Raw genomic sequence first — 23151 nt, 5'->3', positions numbered from 1 at the left:
GGCTTTAGCTTGTGAGATGCCACACTAGTCTCCGCTCAAGTCACAGTAACTTCATTTGAAGCCTACTTGTGACAATAAGCTATTTTCATTTCATTTTCATTTCAGAAGATGCAGAGCTTCAGGGCTGCGGTGACCTTGAAGGCCACCAGAAGCGGGTATTCCCCTCCTCCACGTGGTGCCAAGTCCGTCGCCTTGTTGAAGCGGAGCCACCTGTGGCACACGCTGTCCGTCATTTGTTTGAAAGACCAGCGACGTCTATACAACTTGGGCTGTCGCCAGCCTCCCCCTTTGGGTCCCTCCCAGGCGTAATGGGCGACTGGGTCCTCAGGGTGTGGGGAGGGCATTGCAGATGGGCCGCCACTGCGAGTCTCAGTTGACGCTGTTCCTGCCCGCCCTCTTCGGCGTCAAGTCAATGCACGCTACGAGATAGACGCTCCTAGTTGCTATCCTGTAAACAGCTCAACCCAGCAGCCTCAGAACCGAGCAACGGCCATTTTTCCTCTGACTGAGTGGGCACACAAAGCTAAGTATAGGCTTTAGTAATAGTGGTAGTTTAGATTGTGGAGTTTATGCATGAGTAGATTTGACTGTGTAAATAAATGAGCATTCCTTTTGAACTTACTAACTGGTGTAGAGAGTCATTGATCAGTATTCAGTTCTGAACCTTGTGGCGGTGTCGAAAGATACCTGGCGACTCTTGAGCAAACGTAACAGAGCCAAATTAAGAGCCAACCACTAGACAATAACGCCCACATGCTACATGGCTCGCCGACTGCTGGGGATCCATTTGGGAGGTGTGAAGTGCTCACTTAACTAAATTGCCAATTCCCTCTGCGTCAGTGGGAGTTATGGGTTGGTGGGGCTGGCAGACTCGGACTGGGGTTGCCCTCAGAATGGGAACAAAAGATCCAGTTGTTGGCATGGCGGACACGCGGGTGCTGGGGCGCCCATCTCCTACCCCCCCCCTCCCGCCCAGGTCAAGGGCAGCCACCCTCCCTGACTAACAAACCTGCACCAATGGTGGGCCAGCTCAACTGAGATTGGCCCCCCAGGGGCTTCCCCACAATCCTCCGAACACCAGGGCAGCAATCTAAGTGTCCCCGATAACATTGCCTGGGAATGAAGGTGGCTGCTCACCTCTTCGGATCCCTGTAGAAGCCATTCCACCAGCTTCACGTCTTTAAAAAGGTGTACTAATTGGTGCCCATGTGACCACTTGCTGGAGAGGCCATGAGATCACAGGAGGGTGTTAGATAGTCACTCTTGTTAATTGGATGGAGAATGGGCTTAAGTGGTGATTTGTGGTTTCTCGCCACCGTACAGCAGTTCCTGATTTCGCCAACGGGAGGAGGCCGGTTAGATCGCAAACCGATCAGCTCCTGGCGCGGTACTTATTTTGGCCTCTCCTGTGATACAAGGACCACGTCATGCTCTCGCTAAGCACAACATTAAATCGCGACCACTGTCCGTAAATAAAACATTGTTCTTTTTACTCGGTTTGGACTCCTGCGTCGATATTAAAGTAAGTTTTTAAAAATAAATTTAGAGTACCCAATTCATTTTTTTCCAAATGAGGGGCAATTTAGCATGGCCAATCCACCTACCCTGCACATCTTTTGGTTGTGGGGGCGAAATCCACGCAAACACGGGGACTGTGCAAACTCCACACCGTCAGTGACCCAGAGCTGGATTGAACCTGAGACCTTGACGCCATGAGACAGCAGTGCTAACCACTACGCCACCATGCTGCCCCTATATTAAAGTATTTTTACATGTGCATGTTTTTATATATGTTTTAGGACAATGATTTTGTTCTTATATGGTAAATGGCCATTAAATTGATCAGTGTTGTGAAAGTGAAGAAATCTTCAGATGCATCAGAGATGCATTTGGATAATATGTTCCTCTGCATTAAACAATATTGATATTCAAAAAGACGTTTTAATTAATTAATTAATTTATATTCTTTCATGGGACATGGGTGTCGCTGACTGGGCCAGCATTTATTGCTCATCCCTAATTGCCCTTGCTGTGGGTCTGGAGGCACTTGTAAGTCAGACCAGTTAAGGATGGCAGATTTCCTAAAGGCATTAGTGAACCAGACAGGTTTTTATGACAATTGGCAATGGTTTCATGGTCATCATTAGCTTTTTAATTCCAGATTTTAATTGAATTCAAATTTCTCTATCTGCAGTGGCGGGTCTTACCTTGAGTTTCTGGTTTACTAGTCCAGTGACAATACCACGACGCCACTGCCTCCCCATAACTGGCTGACCTTAGTTCCAGATACAGTCATTCAATAGAATATTATGAATTCTTGGCTGACTTCCAAATCCACCAAACCAACAACAGGGGTTTTGATACAGCTCTCAACGGCACCATTAATTTCAATATTTTGACAGCTTTGTGATAATTTAATAGGATGTTTCATGAACTGTTTTTGATGACTGATTGTTTATCTTGGCAGTTTTATGAGCATCTGAAAGACTTTTCAAAGTTATGTTCAGGCTCAAGGGTTAAATACAGTATGGATACTGGGTAATTGGGCATGGGATGGTGAAGGGATATGGAGTGAGTGGGCATAGTGGGGTGAAGGGAGATATGAAGAAATGGGAGTATGGAAGTGTCCAGGGGGCTATGGGAGCATGGGTGGGTATGGTGAGTATGGGGTGGGTTAGGAGGATGCGGGCAAAAGTTGCGCCATGGAGAGATGCGGGTAGATATCGGGGCATGATGAGCAATGGAGACCTGGGAGTGTGATTGGGGGTTAGAGGATGAAGAACAAGGAACTAAGAAAAGTGCAGCAGAGGTACAAGCCTTTAGCCCTCCAAGCCTGTGCCGACCATGCTGTCCATTTAACCGCGCGTGGAGACCAAGCAGCGTGGGCGCAGTGGGCGCAGGAGCAGCAGGAGTTTCTTAAACGCTGCTTTGAGGAGCTGAGGACAGAAATGCTGGCGCCAATGGAGGCGACGATTGAGAAGCTTGTGGAGACCCAGAAGCCCCAAGGGGCAGCGATCCGGGAGATGCGGCAAAAAGCCTCGGAGAACGAGGACGAGATCTTGGGCCTGGCGGTGAAGGTGGAGGTGCACGAGGCGCTGCACACGAGGTGGGCGGAAAAATTCGAGGACCTGGAGAATAGGTCGAGGAGGAAGAATCTTCGGATTCTGGGTCTCCCTGAAGGAGTGGAGGGGCCTGATACCGGGGCATATATGAGCACGATGCTCAATTCGCTGATGGGCGCGGGAACCTTCCCGAGGCCCCTGGAGCTGGATGGGGCTCATCGGGTCCTGGCAAGGAGACCCAAAGCCAACGAGCCACCAAGGGCTGTAGTGGTGAGGTTCCACCGCTTTATGGACAGAGTGTGTGTCCTGAGATGGGCCAAAAAAGAGCGGAGCAGCAGGTGGGAGAACACGGAGATCCGAATTTACCAGGACTGGAGTGCGGAGGTGGCTAAGAAGAGGGCTGGTTTCAACCGGGCTAAGGTGGTGCTCCATCGGAAGGGGGTGAAGTTCGGGATGCTGCAGCCAGTGCGATTGTGGGTCACATTCCAAGATCGGCACCACTATTTTGAAACGCCTGATGGAACTTTATACAGACTGAAAAGTTGGACTCAAATTGAGGGTTTGTCGTGGGGGGATTCTTACTGTGTTTACTGCGTTTGGGGAATGTTCTTTTTGTTTTGGTGCTGGGTGGGGATGGGTGAATGGATTTGATGTGGGGCTGTGGGAGAGTGTGGGCGTCGGTGTTGGAGGGGCAGGGCCCCACGGAGGAAGAGGGGGGTGTGGAGGCCCGGGGATGGGGAGTTGGGGTAAGACCGCTTTTCTGAGGGCCACGAAGAATCCAGCACGAGTTTAAAGGATACAAAGTAATAACATTTATTTACAATAACATATATATATAACAGCAGCAGCAACTTCCCTTGCTGCACACTCCTTCCTGCTGGTTCCTAAACTGGCCAGCTTTATTTATACTTGGAGTTTACTAATGGTTTCTCCGCCCCCCCTCATTGGGGAAGCTCATACTCCCACAGGATTGTGGGATTGTCATTAGTCCCCAGCCAATGGTAAGCAGGCTGGTTATAACATCCCTCCCCCCCAAAGTCCAAGGAATCCACCGAAGACCCTGGCGAAGGAGGGCGTCGGACTTGTTTTGCCGCAGGCCGGACACCATTTGCACGCAGCGCTGGATCAGGCGGCGTGTAACGAGACGGAGACCGGCGCTTCCGTGATGAACGGATAACGGTTGTACATCCACGGTCCGTGGACCCGAGGATTCCCCCTCTGATGCGTCCTGTGTCTCCATCTCGGAGTCAGAGTCTGCTGCCTCTGTCATGTCAGCGTCTCTATCTCCATTCGGTTCTGTATCGACCTGCAGGCTTTGAGTGAGGCACCAGTGGAAGATTGTGAGGACTACCTTCCCTTGTCTCTGGTCTCTGCAGCTGTAGAAATGAGCTCCGGGGGGATCTTTGGAGGGGATAGTCTTCTGGACCGAACGTGGTCTACATGTTTGCGCTGGAGACGACCCTGGGCTTGCACCTGGTAAGATATAGGGCCCGTTTGGCGAAAGATTACACTAGGAACCCATTGGGCACCACCAGCAAAATTCCGAACGAACACTGGGTCACCTGGCGCAAACTGCCGAACTATACTAAGGCGGGTGCGAAGTCTCCGGCCCATTAGGAGTTCTGCGGGAGCTACCCCAGTCACCGCATGGGGGGTGGTCCTATACGTAAACAAAAAGCGAGCCAGTCTCGTGTCCATTGATCCGGAAGACTGCTTCTTTAGGCCTCTTTTGAATGTCTGCACTGCACGCTCTGCCAACCCATTTGAAGCCGGGTGGTAAGGGGCAGTGCGGATATGGCGGATGCCGTTCATCTTTGTGAACCTCGCAAACTCCTCACTCGTGAATGGAGTGCCGTTATACGTGACCAGCACCTCGGGGAGGCCATGCGTACTAAACAAAAAACGCATCTTTTCAATTGTTGCGCAGGACGTTATCCCCTGCATCTTACGCACCTCTAGCCATTTAGACTGGGCGTCAATTAATAGAAGGAACATGGATCCTTGAAAAGGGCCTGCGAAATCTGCATGCAAGCGTGCCCAAGGCCGCCTTGGCCATTTGCATTGATGTAGCAGAGCGGCCGGCGGAGGCTTCTGATGCTCCTGGCAAATGGAGCAGTTTTGGGTCACCTTCTCAATGTTGGTGTCGAGGTCTGGCCACCAGACATAACTCCGGGCCAACATTTTCATTTTGGTCACAAGGGGCTGTTTAGCACACTGGGCTAAATCACTGGCTTTGAAAGCAGACCAAGACAAGCCAGCAGCACGGTTCAATTCCCGTAACAGCCTCCCCGAAAAGGCGCCGGAATGTGGCGACTAGGGGCTTTTTACAGTAACTTCATTTGAAGCCTACTTGTGACAATAAGCGATTTTCATTTCATTTCATTTTCATTTCACCTAGATGCCCATTGTGCAAGTCTGTTAGTATCAGCTCCTGGCCTTTTTCCGGGACAATCACACGCATCCCCCACAAGAGGATGTCGTCTTCCACGCTGAATTCTGACAGCTTGGAGGAAAATGCCCGCAACTCGCCTGGGAGCTGTCTATGCTGCCCACCATACAGGACTATGTGCCGAACCTTTGATAGGACTGACTCCGTCTGGGTCCACTCACGGATCTGTGATGCCGTGACAGGCAAGGTGTCCATAAAATTTAGGGTTTCAACCACCTCACCGGCTGTGGGGGGCGACATGGGGCCGGTCAATAAAGGCAATCGGCTCAGTGCGTCGGCATTTGCTATCTGTGTTCCTGGTTTGTACTCCAGAGAATACTCGGATGCAGCAAGCAACAAAGCCCAACACTGGATCCGTGCGGAAGCAATGGGCGGTTGTGGTAGTATGTATTGGGGGTCATGTGGGACTGGAAGCCCTAATGTCATTGGCTGACAGATCCCGGGTCCTGGTTGGCCGTTGACCTCTAGCTCCGCCCTGAAGGCGGAGTATAAGAAGCCGGAGTCTTCCCCCGCAGGCCAGTTTACTATCGAGCTGCGGGGGAACAGACACGCTTAATAAAGCCTCATCGACTTCACTCTATTCGTCTCACGGAGTCTTTGTGCGCTACAATTTATTAAGCGTGCCTAAAAAGGACTATGGAGCTCAGGATCATTCCGGAATGCCTGAGGATCAGCCCCCACGCAGTGAACGCGGCAGCAGCCTTCAAGCACTGGCAGACTTGCTTCGAGGCCGACCTCAGAACGACCACCGGCCGGGTCACAGAAGACCAAAAACTGCAGGTCCTGCACTCGAGGGTGAGCACGGAGATTTTCTCCCTCATCGAAGACGCGGAGGATTTCCAGACGGCGTTCGCAGCACTGAAAAGTCTCTATGTCCGCCCAGTTAACCAAATCTACGCTCGCTACCAGCTCGCGACGAGGCGGCAAGCTCCCGGAGAATCGATGGACGAATTCTACGCTGCGCTGCTGATTTTGGGACGAGCCTGCAGCCGCCCGTCGGTGAACGCAAACGAACACACGGACATGTTAATGCGCGATGCTTTTGTGGCAGGTATGCAATCCTCCCAAATCTGCCAAAGACTTCTAGAAAAAGAGTCGCTAGGACTCTCAGAGGCACGGGCCCTAGCAGCCTCCCTAGACGTGGCCGCGCGTAATACCCGCGCCTACGGCCCGACCGCGCGGCAGCCCATTGGGCCCCGTACGTACCCGTCGCGGCAAACCCCCTACCCACCCCCCCGGACACCCCACAGGCTTGCGCGGTCCAAACGCCGAGTCGCACCGGGGGCGCCCGCTGTTATTTCTGCGGCCAGGCCAAACACCCCCGACAGCGCTGCCCGGCCCGTGCAGCTATCTGCAAAAGCTGCGGGAAAAAGGGCCATTATGCGGTTGTGTGCCGGTCCCGCGAGGTCGCTGCTGTCCCGGGAGAACAGGGAGCCCTGCAAGCCGTTTACGCGCCCCAACCCCCCAGCACGCCATGTACGACCGGCAGGCGCAGCCGCTCTGGGTCCCGACCACCGCGGTCCCGGGAGAACAGGGAGCCCTGCACGCCGCTTACGCTCCCCAACCCCCCTCCCCGCAGCCCATGTATGACCCGCCTCCGGCGCTACCGCTTTGGGTCCCGGCCAACACTCTCCACGGAGAGGAGGGAGTTTTGCGCGTCCCTAACGCCCCCCTAACCCCCACCCCGCGCCCCACGCCTGACCCGCCGGCGCCACCTACTTGGGCCCCGACCACCGCTGTCCCCGGTGAGGGAGCTCCGCGCGGTCCTAGCGCTCGCGGTCCTAGCGCTCGCGGTCCTAGCGCTCCCCAGCCCCCCAGCGCACCATGTGCGACCCGCAGACGCCGCCATTTTGGGTCCCGGCCACCACGAGGGGAGGAGGGGCGCCGCCATCTTGGACCGCCCCAGACCTGTACGACGCGTGGGGGTGGCCATTTTGTCCACTCCCGCCGCCATCTTGTGACCCCCCAGCCACGTGCGATGTATGGGGGTGGCCATTTTGTCCATCCCCGACGCCATCTTGGACGGCAACAACGGACCCCACTCCACTACTACAACCACGTCTCGCTTCAATTACGCTCGATCAAGCTCGGCCCCGGACACTCCAGACGACGACGACAACGGTGCTAATAAACGGCCACGAGACACCATGTCTAGTCGACTCCGGGAGCACGGAGAGCTTTATCCACCCCGACATGGTAAGACACTGTTCCTTGACCACCTATCCCAGCGCACAAAAGATTTCCCTAGCTGCAGGATCCCACTCCGTACAGATCCAAGGTTTCTGCATAGTTACCCTAACGGTGCAGGGGAGGGAGTTCAAAAACTACAAACTACATGTCCTTCCCCAACTCTGCGCCCCCACTTTACTGGGATTAGATTTCCAGTGCAATCTACAGAGCCTTACGTTCAAATTCGGCGGCCCAATACCCCCACTCACTATCTGCGGCCTCGCAACCCTCAAGGTGCAACCCCCGTCCTTGTTTGCGAACCTCACCCCGGATTGCAAACCCGTCGCCACTAGGAGCAGACGGTACAGCGCCCAGGACCGGACCTTCATTCGGTCCGAAGTCCAGCGGCTACTAAAGGAAGGCATAACCCAGGCCAGCAATAGTCCCTGGAGAGCACAGGTGGTAGTAGTGAAGACAGGGGAGAAACAAAGGATGGTCATAGACTATAGCCAGACCATCAACAGGTACACACAACTAGACGCGTACCCTCTCCCCCGCATATCCGACGTGGTCAATCGGATTGCCCAATATAAAGTCTTCTCCACCGTGGACCTCAAGTCCGCCTACCATCAGCTCCCCATCCGCCCAAGTGACCGCAAGTACACAGCCTTCGAGGCAGACGAGCGATTATACCATTTCCTACGGGTCCCTTTTGGCGTCACAAACGAGATTTTGTATCGTCCCGGAAAGCTGAACGAGCCGTCCGATGCCCTATCCCGCGGCACATGTGCCAACGCACAAATTAACCGCCTCCAAACCCTCCACGAGGACCTCTGCCACCCGGGGGTCACTCGGTTTTACCATTTCATCAAGTCCCGCAATCTCCCATACTCTTTAGAGGAGGTCCGTACAGTCACAAGGGACTGCCACATCTGCGCGGAATGCAAGCCGCATTTTTTCAGGCCGGATGGAGCGCACCTGATTAAGGCTTCCCGCCCCTTTGAACGCCTCAGTCTCGATTTCAAAGGGCCCCTCCCCTCCACCGACCGCAACGCATATTTTCTTAATGTGGTGGACGAATACTCCCGCTTCCCTTTTGCCATTCCCTGTTCTGACATGACCGCGGCCACAGTCATTAAAGCCCTGAACAGCATCTTCACACTGTTCGGTTACCCCGCATACGTCCACAGCGACAGGGAGTCCTCTTTCATGAGTGACAAGCTGCGCCAGTTCCTGCTCAGCAAGGGCATAGCCTCAAGCAGGACGACCAGCTACAACCCCCGGGGGAACGGGCAAGTAGAGAGGGAGAACGGCACGGTCTGGAAGGCCGTCCTACTGGCCCTACGGTCCAGGGACCTCCCAGTTTCACGGGGGCAGGAGGTCCTCCCGGACGCTCTCCACGCCATCCGGTCGTTATTATATACGAGCACTAATCAAACGCCTCATGAGCGTCTCCTTGTTTTCCCTAGGAGGTCCTCCTCTGGAACGTCGCTGCCGACCTGGCTGGCGGCCCCAGGACCCATCCTGCTCCAAAAGCATGTGCGGGCACATAAGGCGGACCCGTTGGTCGAAAGGGTTCACCTCCTCCACGCGAACCCCCAGTACGCCTACGTGGAGTACCCCGACGGCCGACAGGACACGGTCTCCCTGCGGGATTTGGCGCCCGCCGGCAACACGCACACCCCCCCGACACCATCAACCCAACCCCCCCCTTCCTGCCACCGCCGCACCCCGCGACCGCCCCCTTCCCAGGAGGATCGGTTCCCCTCCCCTCAGCACCGACCAAGAATAAAGCCCAAGCTGAAACCGTAAGGCTCCTGGAGGCGACAACACCGGTACAAGCACCACCACCACCGGGGCCGAGGCGATCGACACGGACGACCAGACCACCCGACCGACTCGTGGCGTCGATCTAAAACTAAATATGGACTTTTCACAAGAACATTTTGCTTTTCTTCCCATACCCTCTGTAAATAGTTGCAACAGGACAAAATTGTACAATACTATATTGCCTTGTGAATGTTTTTATCCTCCCAGGACCAGCCCTGTAAACCCTTACCACCATACGAAGCATCACCCCGCCGGGTTCATTTTTGACAAGGGGTGAATGTGGTAGTATGTATTGGGGGGTCATGTGGGACTGGAAGCCCTAATGTCATTGGCTGACAGATCCCGGGTCCTGGTTGGCCGTTGACCTCTAGCTCCGCCCTGAAGGCGGAGTATAAGAAGCCGGAGTCTTCCCCCGCAGGCCAGTTTACTATCGAGCTGCGGGGGAACAGACACGCTTAATAAAGCCTCATCGACTTCACTCTATTCGTCTCACGGAGTCTTTGTGCGCTACAGCGGTATTGGCTTATCCTCTCTGAAAAGTCCCAGCAGAGGCTTATGATCAGTCACGATAGTGAAATGGTGGCCATACATGTACTGGTGGAAGCGTTTCACCGCAAAAACCACTGCCAGGCCCTCCTTCTCGATCTGCGCGTACTTTTTCTCCGCTGCAGTCAATGTGCGGGAGGCGAAAGCTATCGGTCGCTCGGCCCCGTTCTCCATCTTGTGGGATAGGACGGCCCCAATACCATACGGGGATGCATCACATGTGACGAGCAAAGGCTTTCCAGGATCATAGTGGGTTAGTAACCCAGACGACGACAATTGTTGCTTTACCCGCCGGAAAGCGGTTTCTTACGGCTGACCCCAAACCCAGGTGTGATTTTCTTTAGCAGAAGGTGCAACGGGGCCAGCGTAGTTGCCAGATTGAGGAGGAACTTCCCGTAATAGTTTACGAGACCGAGAAAAGAACGAAGATGCGAAGTGTCAGTCGGGGCAGGGGCCTGTGGAATCGCACGCACCTTCTCTGCGACGGGGTGCAAACCTTCACGGTCCAACTGATAACCTAGGTAGACTACTTCCTTTGCCTGAAATAGGCACTTTGTGCGACGTAAACGGACTCCAGCCTCCGAAAAGCATCATATGGCCGGGAGGCAAGGTCCAGCTCCAACTGTAGGTAGGCGTGACTCATATCCAATTTTGTGAATGAGAGTCTGCCTGCAAGCTTCGCGTAGAGACCCTCTATGCGAGGCATTGGATATCGGTCGAGTCGGGAAGCCGTATTCACTGTAAGTTTATAGTCGCCACACAAGCGAACTGTGCCATCTGGCTTCATTACAGGTACAATTGGTGCTGCCCAGTCAGCAAAACGGACGGGCCCCAAAGTCTCCAAACGAGTGAGCTACCCTTCTACCTTCTCGAGCAAGGTGTAAGGCACCGGGCGCGCCCGGAAATAGCGCGGCGTGGCTCCTAGTTCGACTTGGATACGGGCTACGGCCCCTTTTATTTTCCCCAAACCAGGCTGGAATACATCTGGGTATCGTCCTAGCACCTCAATCAACCCTTCAGAAACTGTTTGGAGGATGTGCTGCCATTGCAACCGCAAATGGCGCAACCAGTCCCGACCCAACAGGCTGGGCCCATGGCCGCGCACCACGATAAGTGGGAAACGCCCCTCCTGGCGTCCATAAACAACAGGGGTCATTGTAGTTCCTGCAATGTCCAGTGGTTCCCCCGTGTAGGTGGCCAACCTGGCCTGTGAGTCGGTTAATGTAAGGATCTGTATACCCTGCTTGATGCGGGGTCGAATGTCCTCTGGGCGATCACGGAGACCGCTGCACCAGTGTCCAACTCCATCTCAAGCGGGTGACCATTGACCCATACTGTCACCTTAATGGGGGCCACACGGGGAGCTGCCACACAATGCAGCTGCAGGCAGTCGTCCTCCGTCTCCACGTCCTCAGGAGTAGTCGCCGCAGGTTCATCCACATGGAATGTACGGCCCCTGGGCTGGTCCCAGTTACGGCTCCTGGGCTGGTCCCAGTTTCGGTCGGAACGCGTCCGCGACGGGGTCGGCGCCTACAAGTTTGACACGGACATGGCTCCTCATCCATTGGTTCTGGAGAAGGCTCCCTTCGGGGAGGAATGTCCGACGGCCACTGGCGACGGTCCGGACGTCGCCTCGCCCAAGGTACCGCAGGAGTGCGGGTGGACGTTTTCGGACGGAAGGGGTTGCGCCCCAAGGCATGCACTTCCATTCCCTGTCGCTCCTGCACTCCTCGTTCTGCGCTCTCTCGGGACAATACTATTTGAATTGCCTGTTGAAAAGTCAATGTTGGCTTTCTCTGGGTGGCCGCATTGTTAATACCGCAAACCAAACGGTCGCGTAACATTTCTGACAAGGTCTCACCATAGTCACAGTATTCCGCAATCCTGCGTTGCCTGGATAGAAAATCGGCAAGGGATTCTCCAGGGTCCTATCAGCGGTATTAAACCGGTAACGCTGGACTATCGTGGACGGGGTTGGGTTAAAATGTTGCCCCACTATATTCACAAGTTCATCAAACGTTTTGGTGTCCGGCGCAGCCGGGTACTTAAAGCTCCTAATCACCCCAAACGTATGCGGGCCGCAGGCGGTGAGCAATATGACCACCTGGTGCTCGTTTTCGGTGATATTGTTTGCCCGGAAATAGTAACGCATCCGTTGTGCGTACTGGTTCCAGCTTTCCAGCGCAGCATCAAAAACATCCAAACGTCCGTAGAGAGGCATGGTATAACAGAAAACAACTTCCAACCTGTATCCAACAAAAATCCAGGGAGGTGGCTTCAGCAGTGTAGACAGCTATTCACTTTAACCCTCGTCGCCAGTTTTGTGACGGCCACGAAGAATCCAGCACGAGTTTTAAGGATACAAAGCAATAACATTTATTTACAATAACATATATATATATATATATATATATATATATAAGAGCAGCAGCAACTTCCCTTGCTGCACACTCCTTCCTGCTGGTTCCTAAACTGGCCAGCTTTATTTATACTTGGAGTTTACTAATAGTTTCTCCACCCCCCTCATTGGGGAAGCTCATACTCCCACAGGATTGTGGGATTGTCATTAGTCCCCAGCCAATGGTAAGCAGGCTGGTTATAACAGCCGCAAACAGGAGCTGCGCCAGAGGGGGCGGGGCCGGTTCAGGACAGCGTGTGCTTTTTCCCGCATTAGGGAAGGATGGGGCGGGGCCAGGGGGAAGGGCGGTGCTGGAGAGGAGCGCACACCGACTGCCAAGGGGGGGCGGGGGGTGATTCTCACACTGGGGGTCGATGGAATGGCGGGCGAGGCCGGGGTCAGCAGGAGTCAGCTGACTTACGGGAGTGTCATGGGGCGGGCAAAATGGCTAGATGAGGATCTAGTGGGGGGGGGGGGGGGGGGGAACTGGGTTGCTGCTGCATTGGCCAAAGGGGAGCTGGAAGTAGGAGAGGTAGTCAGGGCGGGGGTCCGCTGTCTGGGGGACTGGACGGTGCGGGAGGCGCGGGCCGGGCACATGGCAGGCCTAGAAAAGGAGATGGCTAGGTCAAGAGGGCCCGGGTGTTCGCGCACTTATGCTCCAGGAGACACATCTGAAGGTGGCAGATCAGGTTAGGCTGAGAAAGGGATGGGTAGGGCAGGTCTTTCATTCAGGGCTGGATGCGGAGAACAGAGGGGTTGCAATACTGGTGGGGAAGCGGGTGTCGTTCGAGGCACTGAATATTGTAGTGGATAATGGAGGTCGATGTGTGATGGTCAGTGGTAGGTTGCAGGGGGTGCAGGTGGTACTGATGAACGTATATGCCCCGAATTGGGATGATGCCGTATTTATGAAACGCATGCTGGATCGGATTCCGGATCAGGAGGTAGGAAGCTTGATAATGGGGGGGGAGGGGGGGGGACGGGGGGGGGACTTCAACACTGGACCGTTCTTGGTCCAGGACGGGTAAGAGGCCGGCTGCGGCCAAGGTGCTCAGGGGGTTTATGGACCAGATGGGGGGAGTGGATCCATGGAGGTTTGCCAGGCAGCTGGCCAGAGAATGTTCCTTCTTTTCCCACGTCCATAAAGCCTACTCCCGGATAGATTTTTGCATTCTGAGTAGGGTGCTAATCCCGAAAGTGGAGGAATATTCGGCCATAGCCATCTTGGACCACGCCCCGCATTGGGTGGAGCTGGAGTTGGGGGAGGAGAGGGACTAGCGCCCGCTGTGGCGCCTTGATGTGGGACTGTTGGCAGATGAAGGGGTGTGCAGGCGGGTGCGGGGGTGTATTGAAAGATATTTGGAGGCCAACGACAACGGGGAAGTGCAGGTGGGGCTAGTCTGGGAGGCGTTGAAGGCGGTGGTCAGGGGAGAGCTAATCTCCATTAGGGCCCACAGGGAGAAGAGAGAGGGGAGGGCGAGGGAGAGGTTGATGGGAGAGATTTTAAGGGAACAGGAGGTATGCAGCGGCCCCCTAGGAGGGGCTACTTAGGGAGCGACAGAACCTCCAGACAGAATTCGACCTGTTGACCACAGGGAAAGCAGAGGCACAGTGGAGGAAAGCGCAGGGGGCGACGTATGAGTATGGGGAGAAGGCGAGTCGGATGCTGGCACATCAGCTTCGTAAGAGGGAGGGAGGGAGATTGGTGGAGTTAAGGATAGAGGGGGGAATAGGGTGCGCAGTGCGGTGAGAATAAACAAGGTATTTAGGGACTTCTATGGGGATCTGTACAGGTCTGAGCTCCCAGCGCGGGAGGAGGGGATGCGACGATTCCTAGATCAGCTGAGGTTCCCGAGGGTGGAGGAGAAGGAGGTGGCTGGTTTGGGGGGCGCCGATTGGGCTCGAGGAGCTGGTTAAAGGATTGGGGAGCATGCAGGCGGGGAAGGACCCGGGGCCGAATAGGTTCCTGGTTGAATTCTACAAGAAACACGTGGACCTGCTGGGCCCGTTGCTAGTGAGGACTTTTAATAAGGCGAGGGAGGGAGGACCTTGCTCCCGACAATGTCCAGGGCGCTGATTTGTTTGATCTTGAAGCGGGCCAAGGATCCAATGCGATGTGGCTTGTATAGACCGATCTCGCTCCTCAAAGTTGACGCCAAGTTGCTGGCGAAGGTGCTGGCTACGAGAATTGAGGACTGTGTCCCGGGGGTGATTCATGAGGACCAGACGGGATTTGTGAAGGGTAGGCAGCTAAATACAAATGTGCTGAGGCTCCTCAATGTGATTATGATGCCCTCGGTGGAGGGGGGAGTGGAGGTAGTGGCAGCTATGGACGCGGAGAAGGCCTTTGATCGGGTGGAGTGGGAGTATCTTTGGGAAGTATTGCGGAGGTTTGGGTTCGGGGAGGGGTTCATCAGTTGGGTCAGGCTGCTATATCGAGCCCCGGTGGCGAGTGTGGCTATGAACCGACGGAGGTCGGAGTACTTTCAGCTGTACCGGGGGACTTGTTGTTTGCACTGGCAATTGAGCCGCTGGCCATGGCACTGAGGGAGTCCAGGAAATGGAGGGGTCTGGTCCGGGGGGGGAGAGGAACACCGGGTGTCGTTGTATGCCGACGACCTGTTGTTGTATGTGGCGGATCCAGTGGAGGGGATGGCGGAGGTCATGCGGATCCTTAGGGAGTTTGGGGACTTTTGGGGGTATAAACTCAACATAGGGAAGAGTGAGCTCTTTGTGGTGCATTCAGGGGTCCAGGGAAAGGGGATAGATGAGCTACCGCTGAAGAGGGCGGAAAGGAGCTTTCGGTACCTAGGGATCCAAGTAGCTAGGAGTTGGGTGGCCCTGCACAAGCTCAATTTGACGCGGTTGGTGGAGCAGATGGAGGAGGATTTATTAGATGGGATATGCTGCCACTCTCACTAGCGGGTAGGGTACAGTCGGTCAAAATGACGGTTCTTCCGAGGTTTCTCTTTGTGTTCCAGTGCCTTCCCATTATGATCCCCAAGGTCTGTTTCAAACGGGTAAGCAGGAGCATCATGGGATTTGTGTGGGCGAATAAGACCACGAGGGTGGAGAGAGTGTTTCTGGAGCGTAGCAGGGACAGGGGGGGGCTGGCGCTGCCGAATTTGTGTGGCTATTATTGGGCAGCCAATGTGGCAATGATCCGTAAGTGGGTAATGGAGGGAGAGGGGGCGGCGTGGAAGAGGCTAGAGATGGCGTCCTGTGTGGGCACGAGCCTGAGGGCGCTGGTGACGGCACCGTTGCCGCTCTCGCTGACAAGGTACGCCACGAGTCCGGTGGTGGAAGCGACGCTGAAGATCTGGGGGCAGTGGAGGCGACACAGGGGCGAGGCGGGAGCCTCGGTTTGGTCCCCGATTCGGGAGAACCATCGGTTCGTCCCGGGAAGGATGGATGGGGGGTTTCGGAGCTGGCATCGGGAAGGGATTAGAAAAATGGGGGACCTGCTCATCGATGGGACGTTTGCGAGCTTAGTGGCGCTGGAGGAGAAGTTTGGGCTACCCCCGGGAAACGCTTTCAGGTACATGCAAGTGAGGGCGTTTGTGAGGCGGCAGGTGAGGGAATTCCCACTGCTTCCGGCACGCGAGATTCAGGACAGGGTGATTTCGGGTGCATGGGTTGGAGAAGGCAAGGCGATTTACCAGGAGCTGAAGGAAGAGGAGGAGGCCTCGGTGGAGGAGTTAAAGGGCAAGTGGGAGGAGGAGAGGCTTGGGGAGGAGATAGATGAGGGTCTCTGGGCTGATGCCCTGAGTAGGGTTAATTCTTCCTCCTCTTGCGCCAGGCTCAGCCTAATACAGTTCAAAGTAACTCACAGAGCGCATATGACAGGGGCGAGGTAGAGTAGATTCTTTGGGGTGGAGGACAGGTGTGGGAGGTGCTCGGCGAGCCCGGCAAATCACATCCATATGTTCTGGTCGTGCCCGGCGCTGGATGGGTTTTGGAGAGGTTTTGCGAGGACTATGTCCAAGGTGATGAACGCCCGGGTCAAGCCGAGCTGGGGATTGGCATTATTTGGGGTATCGGACGATCCGGGAGTTCAGGAGGCGAAGGAGGCCGGTATTCTGGCCTTTGCGTCCCTGGTACCCCGGCGGAGGATTTTGCTACTCTGGAAAGATGCAAAGCCCCCTAGTGTGGAAGCTTGGATCAATGACATGGCAGGGTTCATCAAGCTGAAGAGGATAAAGTTTGCCTTGAGAGGGTCTGCGCAAGGGTTCCTCAGGCGGTGGCAACCGTTCCTAGACTATCTCGCGGAGCATTAGGAGGTCAGCAGCAGCAGCAGCCCAAGGGTTGGGGGGGGGCGCGCGGGGGAGGGAGGGAGGGGGGAGTTGGGGTGGCATTTGGGTGAAGGTGGGGGGGGGGGGTTCCCTATTTGTGTATTTAAATGTTACTGTATATGGGGGAAATCCAATGTATAATTTCTGATTGTTGTGTTCTTGCTTCTTTCTTTATGTTGGGGGGGGTTTGTTGAAAATTTGTTGAAAAATTTGAATAAATATATTATTTTTTAAAAAAAGAAAAGCTTGCCTCGTAAATTTCCTCTAAACTTCGCCCCTCGCACCTTAAACCTATGTCCCAGGTTCGATTCCGGCTTGGGTCACTGTCTGTGCGGACTCTGCACGTCCTCACCGTGTGCGCGTGGGTTTCCTCTGGGTGCTCCGGTTTCCTCCCACAGTCCAAAGATGTGCAGGTTAGGTGGATTGGCCGTGATAAATTGCCCTTCGTGTCCAAAATTGCCCTTAGTGTTGGGTGGGGTTACTGGGTTGTGGGGATAGCGTAGAGGTGTTGACCTTGGGTAGGGTGCTTTTTCCGGGAGCCGGTGCAGACTCGGTGGGCCGGGTGGCCTCCTTCTGCACTGTAAATTCTATGATAATCTATGACAATGTAAATCCACAGTAGGTTCATCAGTATTTGAGAAGAGAAGTTAATATTCGTGGTGGAGAACTTTTTTCTGAACATCAGAATGCTCCATATTGTCAGGATTTTTGGGTTCAATATTTACAGCTATACTTCTCATCTCTACAAGGAATGATGCTGTTCTGACAACTGACACCTTATCCTTTCCCATTGAGGTTACCAGATAGTTAACAAAATAGAAATTATTTGAAATATTCACCAGGTCTGGCAAAGTCAACGTTTCAGTTCTGTGACCCTACATCAAAACTCAACCTCTTAATATGCTTGAATAGAGATATTCAGACTGGGCATACCACAATGAAATACAAATCTGATGAAAGGTTATTGATCTGAAACATTAAGTTTGTTTCTCTCACCACAGACGCTGTCTGACTTGGTCAGCATTTCCAGCACTTTCTGTTTTTATCTCTTGTTTAAACTTACCAGAGATTTTGCTCATGAAAGTAAGTGATGTTGATAGCTTCCATCAAACAATTTGCAGCTTCAAGAGTTTTCTCATAATGTACTTGTGCAATTTGGCGAAGAATCTTTCCTAAAAAATCAAGCAAACGATACACTGATGAATCATAGAATTGAGTCTGCATTGACCCTCTGAAAGATCACTTTACCTACGTCCACTCCCCCTCCCACCCCACCCTAACCCCATAACCTAACGTGCATATTCCTGGGCACTCAGGCCAGTTTAGCCTGGCCAACCCAACTAACCTTCACATCTTTGGACTGCGTTGGAGGGAGTTCCCCCTGCTCCTTTGCCTCATTTAATGCCCCTACCAGCAGGGGCCCCAGGTCCCCCAAATACCTTTTATAAAATTCCACCGGGAAGTCATTATGGCCCGGAGCCTTCTCCGCCTGCTTCGCCCCCATGCCCTCCATCACCGCCACCAATCCAATGGGCGCTCTCAGCCCCTCCATCAGGTTCTCCTCCACCTTGGGGAACTACAACCCATCGAAAGAACGCCTCATTCCCTCCACCCCGGCTGGGGGGTCCGAATAATATAGCTTCTTGTAAAAGTCCTCAAATGCCCCATTCACCCCCACCCCATTCTAAGTCCATATTACCCCTCCTGTCCTTCACCTTTCCGATCTCCCTTGCCGCCTACTGTTTCCTCAATTGGTGCGCCAACATCCTACTCACCTTTTCCCCATGTTCATAGACTGCCTTACCCGTAGACACCAGTCCAAACTCCATCTGGAGTTTCAGCAGCCCAGCCTCCAGCGCCTAGGACTACCTCCTATCCACTTGCAGGATCCCATCCGCCATCTCAGCCTACTCCTTCTTGTTCCTATGCGCCCGTATTGATATCAAACCCCCCCCCCCCCCCCCCCCCCGGCCACTGCAACCCTGCCTCGTCCCATGATGTAGCCTTAAATACCCTGAACGCACCCGGTTTGTCTGTACACTCGCTGCCGGCGCCCGGTACAACAGCCAGACCCAGTCCACAAACCCAAACCTCCCAAGACCGCACCCGTATTATTCAGCTCCACATAACCCGAATAGTAGCTCTCACCCGCTCACAAACCTCCTCAACTGCTAATAATCTCTCTGTGTGGCGCCCTCCGCCGATCCACTTGCAAGTCAACACAATGTGGCGAGTGGTCCGAGACCACAATAGGCGGTGAACACACGGGACCTCTTGACCGGCCCATTCTGTCCTCTCACATTCGGGAACCCCCCCCCCTCCCAACACCGATCAACCATAGCCCCTCTTGGGCCAGCCCACGGCCTGCATTCCGCAACCCTCTAGGCCCACCGTCGGATGGCCACCGTCATCGACCCCCTCCTTTCGTACTTCAACAGCCCCACCCATCAGCAGTCCCCCCCACAAACAAAACAATCCCAACCCCCCCCAACAAACTAATCACCTGCTCACCCCCCATTGTGCTCCCGTGAACTAGCCCACCCAGCTAGCCTGGGAACACCCACCCACGGAGCCAAACATCCTACTCTGATTACCCTCCCCCTGCTCGCACTCCTCTGGTGCAAACAACACTAACAATAAGAAAGAAAGATAAAAAGGAAAATAACACAGAAAAAAAAGGTGCACTCACCCAGCACGACCCTCCAGCATCTCACCAGAGAACCCCATCACAAAAGAACGATCCTGAGTGAAAAAAGGTGCTCCACCCCCCCCAGAGAAACAGGAAAAAGCTCCCCAGCAAGGGAGGCAGAGAGAATCAACATCCCCAAACACCTCCTCCAAAGTTCAATGTCCTCATTCTCCTGCCAGTCCATTGTCTCTAGCAAACTCCACCGCCTCCTCCGGTGTTCCAAAGTAATACTCGACACATATGTAGGTCACCCAGAAGCGGGCCAGGTACAACATCCCAAACTTCACTCCCTTCTTAAAGAGGACAGACTTAACTCGGTTGAAACACGCTCTCCTCTTGGCCAGTTCCGCACCTATGTTCTGATATACCCGGAGCTCATTACCCTCCCAGGTACACCTCGTCTGCCTGGCTCACTTCGAGATTTTTTCCTTATCAAGGAATCGATGTAAGCTCACCACCATCGCCCTTGGCGGCTCATTTGCCTGCGGCTTCCTCACCTATGTGCCGATCCACCTCCAGGGGCCGGTCAGAGGCCCCATCCCCCAACAGCTTCTCCAGTATTTTGGCTACATAAGAGCCAGCTTCTGCTCCCTCGATGCCCTCTGGCAACCCCACAATCCTTAAATTCTATCTCCTGGAGTGGTTCTCCAAGTCCACCACTTTCTCCTTGAGCCACTTCTGGATATATCCCTCAGCATCCTGATTTTGGCCACCAATGAAGTAAGCTGCTCCTCATGCTCCACCACCATCTTCTCCACTTTCTGGATCACCCGACTTTGAGTTTCCAACCTCAGCTCTCCCCGGTCAATCCCTGCTTTCAGCCTGTCTACCGTCTTCACCAGGTCCTCCAGAGTTTGCCTTCTTTGCTGGCTGAACATTTTATTCAAAAAGTCCACCAGTTGCTCCATCGACCATTGGGCTGGTAGGGCTGTCCGCCATCTTTCCCTGTGTCGCAGGAACAGTTTCTGCTCTAGCAGCTCATGTCTTCTAAAATAACTTCTGATCCATGAATCCATTCACCAGTGGAGTATAGTCTTCCTCCACCACTCCTGCACCTTTTTCTTTCAAACCATCCACCCGTTCATCGGGGAAAAGGACCAACAAAACCGCCCTGAACGGGAGCTGCCAAATGTGCAACCACTCACGCCATGGCCGCCATCGGAAGTCCCCAAAACTGGAAGAAAGGTTTATGAAACCTTCTAGTTCAGGGTGAGAAAATGAAACGTCACTGATGTATTCATCAATGTACAAGAGAAAAAGGTCTGACTAAGACTGGAACATATCCTGCAAAATGACAGGCATAGCTAGGACCTATGGATGCACCCATAGCAGCACATTTCATTCAGAGGAAGTGAGTAGTGTTTAAGAATGAGCCAGTTCAGCAAGATGGAGGATGGAAGTGTTGGATGGGGACTGGTTGGGCCGCCCGCTGCTCAAGGAGGAAGTTGAGAGCCACAGACAACCTCGTTTGGGATGAAACTGCAGAGATTGGGCATCCATGGTGAAGAGGAAACTGCTGGCGCCAGGAAGTTGGAAACAAGGGGGCATTTTAAGAGTCACGGATGTAAGTGGAAAGAAACTGGACAAGGGAGGAAAGAAAAGATTTGAGATAGGAAGTAATCAGTTCAGTGGGCCAGTCTTATTTGTAGATTTTTGGAAGAAGGGAGAAGTGGACATTTCAGGATTGGAGGACCATGAGGTTGGACTCCTGGATGGAATTCTCCACAGGAAATAATGGCTTGATTTTGGTGGTGTGGTCATGATCCGGGGGAAGATGAAGGAATTCTGACTTCTCCCTGTGTACCCGACCAGGCGCCGGAATGTGGCGACTAGGGGCTTTTCACAGTAACTTCATTGCCGTGTTAATGTATGCCTACTTGTGACAATAAAGATAATTATTAGTTAAGAGAGTTGATGTTTGCCCTCTTATGTAGAAGTTGGCTCATCAGACAATAACATCACGCTTATCAGTAACTTATTTTTTTTCTTTTTAAATTTTAGAGCAGCCAATTATTTTTATTTTTCAATTAAGGGGCAATTTAGTGTGGCCAATCCACCTAATCAGCTCATCTTTGGGTTGTGGGGGTGAAACCCATGCAGACATGGGGAGAATGTGTAAACTCCACACGGATAGTGACCCAGGACCGAGAGTCAAACCCGGGTCCTCAGCGCCACAGTCCCAGTGCTAACCACTGCGCCACATGCCGCCCGCTTATCAGTAACTTTGATGACAATGTGAGGTTTGAACTTCTGAGAATAGATGTTGCAAGTTCATAGAGAGATAGATTAGAGTGAAATTGAGATGGCCGATTTCATACCAGTATTGTCAATGGAAAGGTCAAGAGAAGGTAAGGGGTCAGAAGAAGGGAAAATACTGGGAAACTTGTTTTCATGCTGACCTTTCAATCTTTGTCCTATTGCAATGTTCCAATAAAGGTAAAGGAGCAGCACCTCATATTTCAACTGAGTACTTACAGCCTTCTAATAATAATAATTTTTTTTTTATTGTCGCAAGTATGAAGTTACTGTGGAAAGCCCGAGACTCAACAGTGAATTCAACAATTTTAGATCATATCCTCTGCCCAGTCATGTGAGAGTACCTTTAAGAAAGGGATGTTTAAGCAATGTACCTTTAAGAAATGGAGCTGATCATATTACTGAAGTGATGTCAGAGGGTGGGGGGAGCGGAGTTCACTTCTGCTTTTGGTTTCAGTTTTGAGGAGGCAGCTGGGAGTGTCTGTGTGTTTTGCTAAGAGCTGCAGGAAGAAACAGAGCTGGTCTGTTGATGTCTGCAAACCAAAGACTATAAATATATTGAATGTAACCTTATGTCTGTCTTTGAAGGTTTGAAGTCTTTTGGATGTTTAAAGGAACAGTTTGAAGGATTATTTAGTGTTGTAGTCTTTTGGGGTTATCTTTGAAGTAATGGGTGTTAAGATATTCAATGTTTGTTTTTAAAAGGTTAAATTGAGTTCATAGAATAAACATTGTTTTTTTAAAAAACATTTGTCCATAATTGCTGTATCAAACCTGGAGAGTACGCCATGTGCTTCCCACACCACAATCTATTAAAAGTTGTGGGTTGGTTAAACTCCATGAAACACTTTGGGGTTCTGTAAACCCGGACCCATAACAGCCCCAATTTGCATTCCTTTTTCTTTGTTGTTTTTTTTTCTCATAGAACATAAAACATAGAACATACAGTACAGAAGGAGGCCATTCAGCCCAACAAGTCTGCACCGACCCACTTAAGCCCTCACTTCCACCCTGTCCCCGTAACCCAATAGCCCCTCCTAACATCTTTGGTCACTAAGGGCAATTTATCATGGCCAATCCACCTAACCTGCACGTCTTTGGACTGTGGAAGGAAACCGGAGCACCCAGGGGAAACCCATGCAGACACGGGGAGAACGTGCAGACTCTGCACAGACAGTGACCCAGCGGGGAATCGAACCTGGGACTCTGGCGCTGTGAAGCCACAGTGCAATCCACTTTTGCTACCGTGCTCTCTCTCGATTTTCCTTATGTCCTTTACTTTGTATTTGAATGGCAGATGTTAAGTAATGGGTTAAGAGACATTCCAATTAGTTGTCTCATTTATGTTAAGTATCCAATAATTGACACTGATTATATAAAGGGGCTTCAGGTGGCCTTTGTGTCGGGTGATGTGATGTTAGAGTTTTGTGCAAAGTCTGTTGAAGTAAATTAAAGGTGTT

General features: G+C 52.9%; 1 protein-coding gene across 2 annotated transcripts in view; it reads right to left on the bottom strand.

Moving 5' to 3' along the window:
* The window catches only part of LOC140388177 (cilia- and flagella-associated protein 54-like), a 948449-nt gene that overhangs the window by 170838 nt on the left and 754460 nt on the right, over window positions 1-23151 (bottom strand). For both annotated transcript variants that reach the window (XM_072471937.1, XM_072471938.1), the window contains one exon: window positions 17810-17918. In XM_072471937.1, the coding sequence (XP_072328038.1) occupies window positions 17810-17918 (109 nt within the window). The remainder of the gene's footprint in view (window positions 1-17809; window positions 17919-23151) is intronic.

Source organism: Scyliorhinus torazame, chromosome 13 (assembly GCF_047496885.1).
Source record: "Scyliorhinus torazame isolate Kashiwa2021f chromosome 13, sScyTor2.1, whole genome shotgun sequence".
Classification (NCBI taxonomy): Eukaryota; Metazoa; Chordata; class Chondrichthyes; order Carcharhiniformes; family Scyliorhinidae; genus Scyliorhinus; species Scyliorhinus torazame.
This window is presented reverse-complemented; position numbering and strand designations above follow the sequence as displayed.